The 11,538-nt window shown below is 48.0% G+C and overlaps 1 protein-coding gene across 1 annotated transcript in view; it reads left to right on the top strand.

The window, feature by feature from the left end:
* LBH (LBH regulator of WNT signaling pathway) overlaps positions 1-10,883 on the top strand; it is an 11,272-nt gene extending 389 nt beyond the window's left edge. Inside the window, exon 2 of the mRNA XM_009648193.2 lies at positions 8,426-10,883. Within this exon, the coding sequence (XP_009646488.1) occupies positions 8,426-8,620 (195 nt within the window). The 3' untranslated portion in view covers positions 8,621-10,883. The remainder of the gene's footprint in view (positions 1-8,425) is intronic.
* Positions 10,884-11,538: the final 655 nt, after the last annotated feature.

The raw sequence follows: 11,538 nt of genomic DNA, 5'->3' as shown, positions 1-11,538 counted from the left end.
GGTTCAGCATTCGTGGGGGGGCAGTGGGAGGTGGGGAGATTGCTTGAAGGATTCGCCCCTCTCACCAGGCTGAGAGGACTCTGGGATCTCTTTGTAACACAGCATACAAATGACCTGCCTAGAGCAGGAGGGAAGTATTTATAGGGCGCTGAAATTTTTCTTGCTTTTCCTGACTGATGGGCCTGTTGGAGAGGGTTAACAGATTTAGTGAGGCCAGGGACAGCCTTGAAATGTCGCTGGAGATACCAGTACCTGAAGGCATGAGCTGCGCTCATTCTGAAAGTTGTGAGCAATGTAATAGCTATTAACCTCTAGATCGATGACTGGGATGAAGTGGTGGTCTTAGAAACCAGCCTGAGCCTTAATCCCCTAGTCTCGATATCCCTTTCATTTCCTAGTTTATAGTTAATCAGGGGGCAAGTTGTGTGCGTCCTAGCCTACTAGACCCATGTTTCCCTGCTCTTCCAGGAGACTTGTTGATAAGATTTAACACAGGCGCCGAGGTGACTTGCAGATGACTTGCATCTGGGCTGTGCATCGGGTGACTCTTAATGGCAGATCCTGACGCGGGGTTCTTCCTTTGCAGATGTTACACAACCTGCACAGAGGCAGTTGCTCTAAGCGTGCATTCAAATGAGGTGTGCTGTTGTATGCTTGCATATTTACAGCTGAAAAATGAGCTGCAAGGCAGTAACAGTGCACTGGAGCATGAAATAACTGAACTTTGGGCCATGGCAGAGGCTTCCAGCAGAAGCCAAAGCTGTGGGAGGAAAAGGGGATGCATTGCTTTTTTTGGTCAGAATTCTGGATCTGGATAGGACAAGTTATTTGGTTTATTGCCTGTGTGTGGAAATAGCTGTACTTCAGTGTTTGAGTTAGTGGAAAGCATATGGCCTTTCCCTCTTCCCCTATAGAGGGAGCATATGACAATGGTCATAAACATGAAGCGATCAAACTAGCCTGCATGGGATGTTCAGTTGTCTTTATGGGTCACTGTATGAAGAGGCTTAACCCAGCCAGGTCAAATGCCTCTATTTACCTACCCACATTTTCCAGCAAGAGGCAGAATCTAGGTGCCCTGCTTGTTGTAATGATTGCTTCAGGGAGGTTTTTCCCCAAGTGCTAATGACCTTGATAAGTCTGCTCGGGCCAACCAGGGAACAGGCCTGTTCAGTTTTGAGTGGATCATTTGAACCTGAAGGCGTGCGAGTCATAAATGCTGATGACTCGTATCTACGCAGGGTTTGTGCATCCTGGATCTCTCCTCTGTAGTGGTGTAGTCATAGATGACTTTTTTCAAATGCCTGCAAGAGCTGGGAGCTGCCTGCTGGTACTTTGGTGTAAGGCAAACTGATGGCAGAAAGGGGTTGAGATGTTAGGGTGAAAGATCCCGATGGGGCAGCAGTGGGGTGAGGACTGTGTATGAGGTCTGCCTCTAAATCAGGTTAACGTAAAGAGGATTGGGGAGCAGGCTCCAGCCCTCCTCCTCTGGCTGCTAGGCTGAGAGCATTGCGGTGTGCAATCGAGGTAAGTCGAAAGTATCCTTAAAGGATTGAAAATTCAAGGTAGAACAGCAAGGACAAATCTGATGCAAATGGCACCATGAACTCTTTGTTCTACCTCAGACTCTGGCACTTTGTGCTTCATTTTGCTGATGGAGAAAGTTTGGTACATGGAAAATTGTATGCTAGTCTGAGGGCTGTAGTGCAATAATTTAAAACCAGACAGGGCTAATGGAGCATGACTGCTCCTACACTGAGGCTTGTTGTTCTAAGCTGCAACATCTTCCTCCACTCATCTGCAGACTTCGGCACTCGTGATGTGAGTGTAACAGCCCTTGGCTGGCTACGAGAGGCAAAAAAAAAGTGGAGCCAGAACTAGGAGAGGCAAGCTTTTAGTTTCAAAAGTTTCTCTTGTTCTAGTAGTAGAACTTGTATTCATTTTACTGAAGAGGTAACCTCAAAATGAGGTTCAGAATGTCCCCCTCTGGGCTGTGTAGAGGCTGGGAGTTGGTCCACAGGATCTTAGCTATGAGCCTGGGGGCTGCTCCTAGCTTCATCTGTAGGCACAAAGCTGCCTGGACCAGAGGAGATGGTACAGCAGCTCTGCTGGGACTGTAAAGCACATCAGTGTCTGCTGCAGACAGACATGTCCAACAGCATCATTTCAAAGTATTTTTGCATTTACTTAGAGCATAAACTTCAGCAATCAGATTCCTCTGTCCTATTGAGTTTGCTGAACTTCAGGGTTCCTGTCTGGTAATGGGAGGAACTTGGCTTGTTGCTGTTTTCCTTCTGCCTCTTCCACCCCCTTGGCCTCTGCTCATGTCCTGCAGTGTCTGTCTAGACATTGGCAGAAGGTGTGCACCCCCCCAGTGAAGCTTCTGGGCCTTTGGTGGATTGGCCATTGCTGCTCTCCAAGCAATGATGTGAAAACTAAGACTGCAGAAGTCATACCGGTGATAAGAGTTGCCTGTGTAGGCCTAGCAATTGGTACGGTTTCACTTGCAAAATGTGCTTTCTCAGCATAGAAGTGCCTTTTTCTGGTTCATATGCAAAATGCTTGTAAGCTAATGTGCTAATTTCAAAACCTTTCTGCGTAAAGCAGTTTTATTACCCTATTTGTGATGTAAAGCTGTTCTCTGAGCCCCCTGAAGATGGTTCGGCCATCAGATTTAAAGGGCCTGAGCAGAAGTGAATGGTGAGATGGGGCCATGAGTCGGAGCAGGGCGGCATAGACAAAACAGAAGATGCAGCTGAAGAGATGATGTCATGCTGGGTCTTGTGCCTGCAGTGAAGAGCTATTTCTGGATCTTTAATAGATGTCCCATAATTCCCATGGGACTTACTAAACAAAAAACTCGTTGAAATGCAGCCGATGGCTCAAGATGCCCCTGCTACAAACAGATGTGCCTATGGAGGGCTTCATGAGCTTCCTGCCTGGCAGTCTCCGGTGAGCCAGGCTTTTTCACTGCCAGTCGGAGCTAATGTGCTGTTTGCTATTTTCCAGCCCCTCGATACACCCATTCTGCAAAAAGCCTCATCAGCGCTCTGCCAGCTTGTCCTCTGATGCCATCTCACAGCAGTGTGGACGATGCTACTGAAACAGAGGCTGAATTAATTATTTTCGCGGAGCTGTTGTCAAAACAGTACCTTGACCTGAATCCTGCCTTGCTTCTTGGAAGTGGAGCAGGGTCTGAGCACAACTGAAAACATTCTGATGCCCAAAGCGTTTATTTTGAGCAAATGCTGTGTCCTGAGTTGTGTGCTACTTTACTGCAGCCCAGCTGTCTGGCCGGCTCACGGGTCCTGCAGGACCTTAGGCTCCCTTTTAGGAGACTGGCATGCAGAGGCTGAGATTGCCTCATGCCATCAGCTGGGGTTTGGTTGTCATGGGGAGCCTGAGCTCTTTAAGTCATGATCGCATCATGCTGGGATCTGTCTAGGTTCATCACAGCCATCACTAGCTGTGAATCACGTCAGACAGACTGAATCTGGGTAAATAGGCTTAGCGCTCCATCCAGTCTCTCCGGCAAAAGCTTGGATCATCTGTCTTGTTGGGGAAATAATTTTTGGTGAATGCAATGCTTCTTTGCCAGGACCAGCACTGAGCATCACAGCTCCCTGAGGGGTTTGAGCTGCATCCCCCCAACTAAACTGAGGGACCAATATGTTACTGACCTAGGGGCTGATGGCAAAGGGTGGAAATTGAGATTCCTCTTGCTAATTGTCTTGTTTGCTTGTAAGGTGCTTCGTGTCTGTGCAGCCTTGATTTGTGCAGGGGAAATCCTGTATTAGAGCCGGTGCTTGCTCCTGCGGAAGGTCTTGAGACTGGGCTGCAAAAAGGTGGTGATAGTGAGTTTAGGATAACTTGTTCTCACAGCCCATCTGATGCATGGTTACTGGACAAGATAAGTAGACTGAGTCAATGTGTGTTCCAGGGTCTGGGACCTTAAATGAAGGCAGGAACAGGATATGGGGTAAACAGCCAAAGCTAATCACATTTGCAGCTATGCAATGCAAAAAAAGTGTTCCACTGAAATGCAGACTGAAGACAGCAGCTAATCGGAACACCTCACTCAGTGTGTGTTTTTTCCTCCCTACTTGATGCCTTGTTACCCTGGAAAATCGTTATGATGTATGAAGTTTCCCAGCCACTGTCCCCCGAGACAGGGCAAGCTGTCCGTGACTGGGGAGTTGTCATCGTTCATAAACCTGAGTCACCAGCTGCGGTGTGTATACTAGATGGAGCTCGGTCTTGAGTCACAATGACTGTATGAGTAAATGTATGTATTAGCACTGCTGCTTGTGGCTGAAAAATTCCTCCGAAGAGGACACTGAGAGGATTTAAATGTTTCCTGAAATGAGCTTGCCATGCTTCTCAATGGCAGTAAAGTTTTATTTCAAGAACTTAAATGCTGATTTGGAATATTGACTTGATATTGCTGAAGAGGCACAAAACTTAGCTTTTTAGTACGGGAGGGTGAGCAATATGTGTACGTCAGGGGTATATCCTGTACCTGAAGTGGTTTGCCTCTCATGCAGACTTTCCAGTCTTGTATAGTATTACAATGAAGCAAAGCTTTCCCCCAAAACAGTAACTTAATTTGGAAGGATCTCATTACCTTAGTCTCCCCGTAATATAATTGAAATAGTTTTCAGCCCTATGGGAGGGGAGACAAGCATTCTAACTATGGATGTTGGTATGGAGTACACATGTGGAAGTTGTTTTAAATTTACAAGTGTCACTTGGATTATGGTAGCTCTGAGCTAATGCTCTTAACTGTCTGACATCTCTCCTGCTTTTGGTGTTTCTCCACCCCTGTGAATGCTGAGAAGAGAGGGTATGAGCCTCCCCAGGGCAATGAAAACTTTCCATTCTTGTTGCCAAGACTTCATTCAAGGATAGTAGAGCTAAATCATCTGAAACAGAGGCAAACATGATCTTTCTACAATCATTTCAAGCTTTAGTTTCAAGTTCTGCTTTTCACTGCCCTTTCTAGCTGCAAGGCAAGGGGCTGGTCGGTTTGTATGTGATCTGGATCAGTCCAGGAGGAGAGCAGTTCCCAAAACATCTGGAGAGGCTTGTGAAAACTAGTCTTGCTGTGAGTGAGAAGCTGTGTTGGGTAGCGTAAGTGATACATGTGCCCTCTGTGGGCTCTGAAGGTGTTGGATGTGTCTCTCCATGGGCCAGGAGTTGGGGCTCAGCTGCAGAAGGGGGTGGGGGCGCTCTGCAGAAGTAGTTGCAGCCCCTTGTGCTGTGCCATGCAAGCTAGGGTGAGGAAGAAACCTTTGAATTGCTGCTGTACTTGCTTTTAGGTAGCCTTCACCACCAGTTGGTGGTTTTCATTTGCCCCCATCAAGTGACCAGATCAGAAGTAGGCATCTTCTAGCTGTGTGCGATGTGGCTCCTTCTGATAAATGAGGGGGAGAAGTTAACCTGTTGCTTCTGTAGTCTTTGGGTGGTGGGGGGATGCAAAGGCTTCCTCCCACGTGCCTGAGCTGACTAACATGAGCAGAAAGGGTTGTAGGCAGGTTTTGCTAGACAGGCTGTCCCGGCTGCAGTGCTAAAGGGTGCAGAGCTTGCAAGTCAGAGCTGAGCTGCTCTATTCCCAGTGGGGACCTTGCTGCAAGTTTTGGAGTTGTTGGTTTTTTCTTCCCATTGTCTGAATCTGGAGTGGGACCAGATTAGGCATACAGGGCCAACAAATGCAGCATGGCACTGCTGGCGTGGAACAGCAGAAAGCTGGTGCTTGCTTATCTTTCTATAAAGAGCTTGGCAACACAGGTTATTTTGGAGTGAGTGGGGAGGTTGGTAGGGGTAACTTTTCCACCCAGCTTCCCCAGATGCATAAACAGAGCCTTAATCTAAAACCCTTTTTCCTTTCGGTCCCTGTGCTTGGCCTGCCGTGTCACCCTGCTCATCACATGGCGAGGAAATCTGCCGAGTGTATTTTTTCCATTGACTGTCCACACCCCTTGAAAGTGCAGTTGCAACATCTTGCTTCATGCTGCCTTGATGATTAAAAAGCATGACTTAGTGGAAAAAATCCTGACCTTCTTGGGTTCGGCCTGTCCTGCAGCTGTTTGAGATAAGATTGTGCTAGGGTGTTTTTTATTAAAAAAGCTGCACACCACGTTTTGGGGATATTTGTTTGTAAGGAAATGACTATTACTTAGTTTCTGGAAAAAAAAACTGGCAGGCTGTTCTCAAAGAAATTGCTCCAATTTGACCTAATGTGCTTAAAATGATAGCAGCCAAAGGTTAGTTTAATTATTATACTGCTATTTTTCTTGCACAGGAGGCTATTTTATGACATTTTCAGCTTATGTAACCTCCTGAACCACACTTCTTTTTCCATTGCAACCTTCTAAACCATGTAATGTCAAGGGTATTTTTTTTCCTACCCCGAGTTTAGATAACGAGTGGATGCTTAAGAGCCACTGACTGTACTTCCAGTAATGTACCACATGTCTGAAACTGGCCAAAGGCAAGCAGAAGCCACAAAGCTCCAAGAAACGGTTACCATCTCGCTTGTGGCGGGCGTGACTAAGAGCCAGTAGCTCATACTGCAGTTCTCGCATTAATGTGGCTGTGTTCAAAGACCCAACTCCTGTGCACCTGGAAAGTGTATGGATGGTGGGAGCCAGGCTTGTGCTCTGCTGTCCCCAGGGTGAGATGGCTGTCTGCAAAGAGCCCTCCTCTTGCGGGTTACCTTCACGTTGAGTTGCTTGCCTGAGCACCCCCTCCCAAAGTTACCTTGCCTGACTTTGCATTTAAGTATCAGCCTGAAGGCTTTCTCAGGTTGGTAACCTAGTTGCCACAAAGCTTTGGATGCTTAGGAGAAACATGGCTGAACAGTAGAAGACTGAATATTGACAAGGAGGGGATGGTGTGGTTAACAGTCGCTAGGCTGAAGAACAAGTTGATAGGAGGATGTTTTTCTTTGGGCCAGGGCTTCCCGAGGTGGTGGGTACCTGCAGGATTGGCATGAGGAGGATGATGCTTTGTGGCTAATGCTCAAGGCTCCCGGATGGGGAACCTGCTTTTGTAACTGGAACCACAAAGATAAAGGGCAGGGGAGGTCTTGCTCTCAAACTGAGACACCCATGAGCAGCATGTCTGTCTGTCAGAGCTGCAGTGCTGTGCCCTGCAAGGGTGCTCTGAAGGCTCACTTGAATGCAGCTGGTGTTCAACGAAAAGTACAGCACCTGACTTGCCTCATCTGCAATCTGGAGGAGAAAATGGATGTTGTGATTACCTTCTCTGGGGTGTTCAAATGCAACTGTGATGTGACATGAGCACTCTGATAAAATGGTTTGAAATAAGCAGGTGATAATTTAATCCTCTGGTTACCATTTGGGGGATCTGATATGGCAACTGGTTCTTGTCACCCAGCAGTCCCCTTCTGGATGAGCCGGGGTTTGAAGCTGTTCCCCTAGTAGGGTATCCCTAGAAGTGACAGCAGCCTTTTCTGTTCACGCTCCAATTCAGTCATGCAGACCTCCTGCTAACTCTGAGCTGCAGGGGTCAGTTTTTCCCTGTGTCTCTGTCTTTGCCTCGGCTCCTAGTAGGATCAAAACGTGAATCCCAGTGGCACTGCTGGGGAGTTTGGGCCCTGGTGCTGCTGCAGAGCATGTGCACCCATGTGGCAAGCTGTGGGTGGGAGGGAAGGGGTAAGGTACTGCTCAGCCCACCTTGGTGTGCTGGAGATGAGGGGTCTTCATATTCCTTGGACCAGGGTACATAATTTCTGGCTGTGCCACGGGTACCTCCTGCCCTAAGAAATACGGTCCGGTCTCCAACCCTTCCACAAAATGAGTGTCCTCTTGCTGAGCTTCACTGCTGATGTATGGTAGCTTGTAGCATGCAGAAGACTGCCAAAATTATCTCCAAAATACAGTTGAACTCCTCTTTCATTCTGGTGCTGTGGCCCTGGAGCAGATACCAGGTACAGGCCCTTGCTGCAGGGGTCTGGACCGCTCTAGCACGGGGTGGCCACACTCCTCCTCTCCCTTCCAGCAGTCGAGCCTGGAGCACAAGCCTGTTCTCATGTGTAACTTGACCAGCAGCAGGAAATGAGATCTCAGATTCTCTGATTGAGGTAGCTCAGGCTGCAAACTCATGAGCATTAATGCAAAAGCAGTAGGGGTGAGGAGTTTGGATAAATATCCGAAAGGGCAGATGCCTGTTTGAGCACTATCCAAGCAAGCATGTGCTTTGGAAGCCTCTTGGGCAGTACTTATTTCCAATACTATGAGATTGGAGAGGTTTGTTTACAAGTTCAAGAGCCTGCCCATCACTTGGTGGTTTACTCTGTGTCCAGACTATTCTGCCCTGAAGGCCCAAGTGTCTTGAGAGTTGGGTTTTGGCTAAGACTGCTTGAACGCAGCCCCTCTCACAGGCTGTTTCTTGGCTCTTTCAGATCTTCCCCGATCCCTCGGACTTCGACCGTTACTGTAAGCTGAAGGACCGCCTGCCCTCGATCGTGGTGGAGCCAACGGAGGGCGATGTGGAGAGCGGTGAGCTGAGATGGCCACCTGAAGAGTTCCTTGTGCAGGAGGAGGAAGAGGAGGAAGAAAACTGTGAAGATGCAAAGAAGGACAACAAGGAGCAATAAATGGTATCTGAGGAAAGGCAAGGGACCGCACCCTTCTGAAGGAAGAGCCACACTTCTTTTGAAAGTCTTTTTAAAAAAAAAAGACAAGTTCAATTTTGCACCTGCGAGATCTTAGTTTTTTTGTATTCTCTGTATTGAGAACTGAAGCCCTCGGTGTCACCAGACCTCCTGAGGAAGGAAGGAAGTAACGCAGAGAAATGTTTGCTGTTCTTGAGATCACTATCTGTATTTTTCCGAGGCGGAGGCAGCAGTGAAATTCCAAGCACATGGCAAAGGGTGACCACGCGAGGACCGCTGGAGGGGGGAGCTTGGGGAGGGGGAGGAATGTCAGAGGCGGCAGCATTTGCCCAGGAGCTGCCTCTGGCTAAAAGTGTGAGAACAGAGCTGTCATCTCTCAGATTTGCCTTTCTTACAGCTTCCATTTTGCGTGTTGGGGGGGGTGGCAGGGTGTCTGTAGCAAAGCATGGCTAAATGCTCTGCTGACGAGGGGCTGGTAGCTCTCCCTGGTTCAGCACCTCCTAGGGTGATGTGAGTGTCCATAGGAGTAGTTGGGTTTCTTGCTCTTGCTGTTGAGCCTGTTTTCCAGCCGCTTTTCCCAAAGCTGTTTTCTCCCCCTCTGTTTGCCTTTAGACTTCAATGCTGAACAGCTGTATTTGCAGGATAATGTTAGGCTGCTGCTTGTCATCTCTACTGCGAGGCCCTCATTTATCTTGCAGGTGGTTAGCGTGAGGTAACGCGCATCAGATGTAAAGATGCTTCTGTCTGCAGCAAGAGCTCATGTCAGCTTGAACACCTCAGATTTTTCTCTCCTATTTGCTGAGGCTGCTGTGGTTGGTCCCTTCTTGTGCAGTGCCCAAAGCCCGAGGGTGGGGATTACTCCTCCTTACCTTGGTGTCCTTGAGGCTGTAGGGTTTCATGCCTCCAACTCGCTGGTCAAGGGGCTCTTGAGGGCTGGGGTGGGGGATCTCCTCCAGCTTTGTACTGCAGGGTCTCCTCAGAGCCCTGGCAGCACAGGAGAGGCTGGTGGGAGGGTGTGTGGTGGGGAGTACTGCCAGACCTGCCGGGAATCCAAAGACGAAACACCAGATGTAGTGTGGATCACCAGTGGGAGAGGGGGGGTTTGCAGGGGGGGGTCTGTTGGGAGAGAATTAGCCTGGGTGTCCTGAGGCAAGATGTGTTTCTGCTTCCATAGCAAGGGTGAAATGTTCATGGGTGTTGATCAAAGCGCAGACTGGCTTGCGAAGCCTGGGTTGTGCCCTCTTCACCATACCCTGCTCCAAGGAGAAATCATCTCCTGTCTGGGGAGGAGGCCAGTCTGCTGCTGGGGAGGGTAACCTGCTGCTTTCCTGGAAAGTAATGATCTCGCAGCTTTGGGGGCCAGCTCGGGAGCCAGGCGATCTTGGGATGAGATGAGAACAGTTACCACCTAAACCAAATTTGGGGTCATGGAAGAGAAAAAGAAATGTCAAGGCCTTAACCAAACTTTCATAATAATCCCAATGCCACCCCCCTTTGCTTATAACCGGTTCCATTTTTAAAATCTATTTGGACATGTGTGTATTTGTATTTTTAATACCTCATGAGTAGTTAAACGCTGGTGGGGGTTGGGAATTGCTTTTAACATATTGGCAGGATCGTTTTAGTCTTGTCTTGCTTGTGTTTAAACAACAATGGCAATAATTTATCAGCTCTGCATAACCGTTTCAGACAGATAGGAGTTTGGAGATGAGTTAGCACAAAGCAGGAGAAACTCAGTGTTCCTACACTGCGGCTGGTCTCCGGTCCAGCAACGCAGACCCGGTTGTACACGTTCCCTGTCCGTCTTGGTGGGCAGTTGATCACCAAACAGTCATGATGTGGTGATACCATTTTCTCTAGCGATGGATTCAGCTGTTGTATCTGTAACACTTGTTCTAGTCTTGCTGTCTTACTGGAATGAGCTTGTATACCTGCATACCAGCCAGTTGTCTTATTTCTAAGTGTTATTCTCTATTGGTCTCTACCATCTGTACCACCAAGTCAAAGCTGTATATCAAAGATATTACCATGCGGGCAGCAATGAGATGGCAATCCTTGGACTTCAGACCTGCTGTCTGCCCTAAAGACTTGCATATTTCTGTCTGCATCCTTTTTTTGAAAGTATTGTGTATATTTCTATTTGTTGTTGAACGTATCTAAAGAACAAAGCACTCCAGTAAAACTCCTCCTGTTGTATGATATACATCCTATATTTCTGTAATTCTTTTTTGAGCCTCAGGGAGAAGCTAGCATTTTTTTCAAACTACATTTTTGTCACTGTGACAGTTGTAAATAAAGTTTGAAAATGCTTTCCAAACATACTGGCTTTGTTCTTACTGCCAAAGCGGGTCGGATGGTCAACCTTCCAGACAGTGGCCAGTCCTTGCGTTTCAGGTCTGAGGTGTGCTGACTTGCAGATATCCTAAATGACTTGTGTGCATCAGCTGAGGCTGGTCTGTGAACCTGGAGACACTTGTGCTGCTTCATACATGTGGCTGACCTCAGAGCATGCCCTAAGGGATTGTAAATCTGAGTCAACTTGGAGTGAGGGGCAGCATCTTTGCCCTTCATCTTCCTTTGGCTGCTTATTGCTGTGTGCAAGGCTGTGGCAAAGTGCTGCTCCAACTTACTGGGTCCTGAAAAGTCTCTGTGTATCTATAAATATATCTAACCCCTTACCTAACCTTACAGAGCATGAAGTCATGGAGAGCAGAGGCTCCTCTTAGCTGCTCTTAGTATGGATATACAGTACCTGTGCATGTTCCCTGTGTGTGCTCTTACCCTGCCCTGAGCAACAGGCGTGAAGGTAAGTCTTGCTGTGCTGTCAGGGTCTCGGCTGAGCTACCTGGGGCTGTCTGCTTTGGCCGTTGTGGGTCTAGCGGTCAGGTCTTCTCCAGTAG

This window comes from Egretta garzetta, unplaced genomic scaffold (assembly GCF_000687185.1).
Source record: "Egretta garzetta isolate BGI_Z169 unplaced genomic scaffold, ASM68718v1 scaffold11, whole genome shotgun sequence".
Taxonomy (NCBI): domain Eukaryota; kingdom Metazoa; phylum Chordata; class Aves; order Pelecaniformes; family Ardeidae; genus Egretta; species Egretta garzetta.
This window is presented reverse-complemented; position numbering and strand designations above follow the sequence as displayed.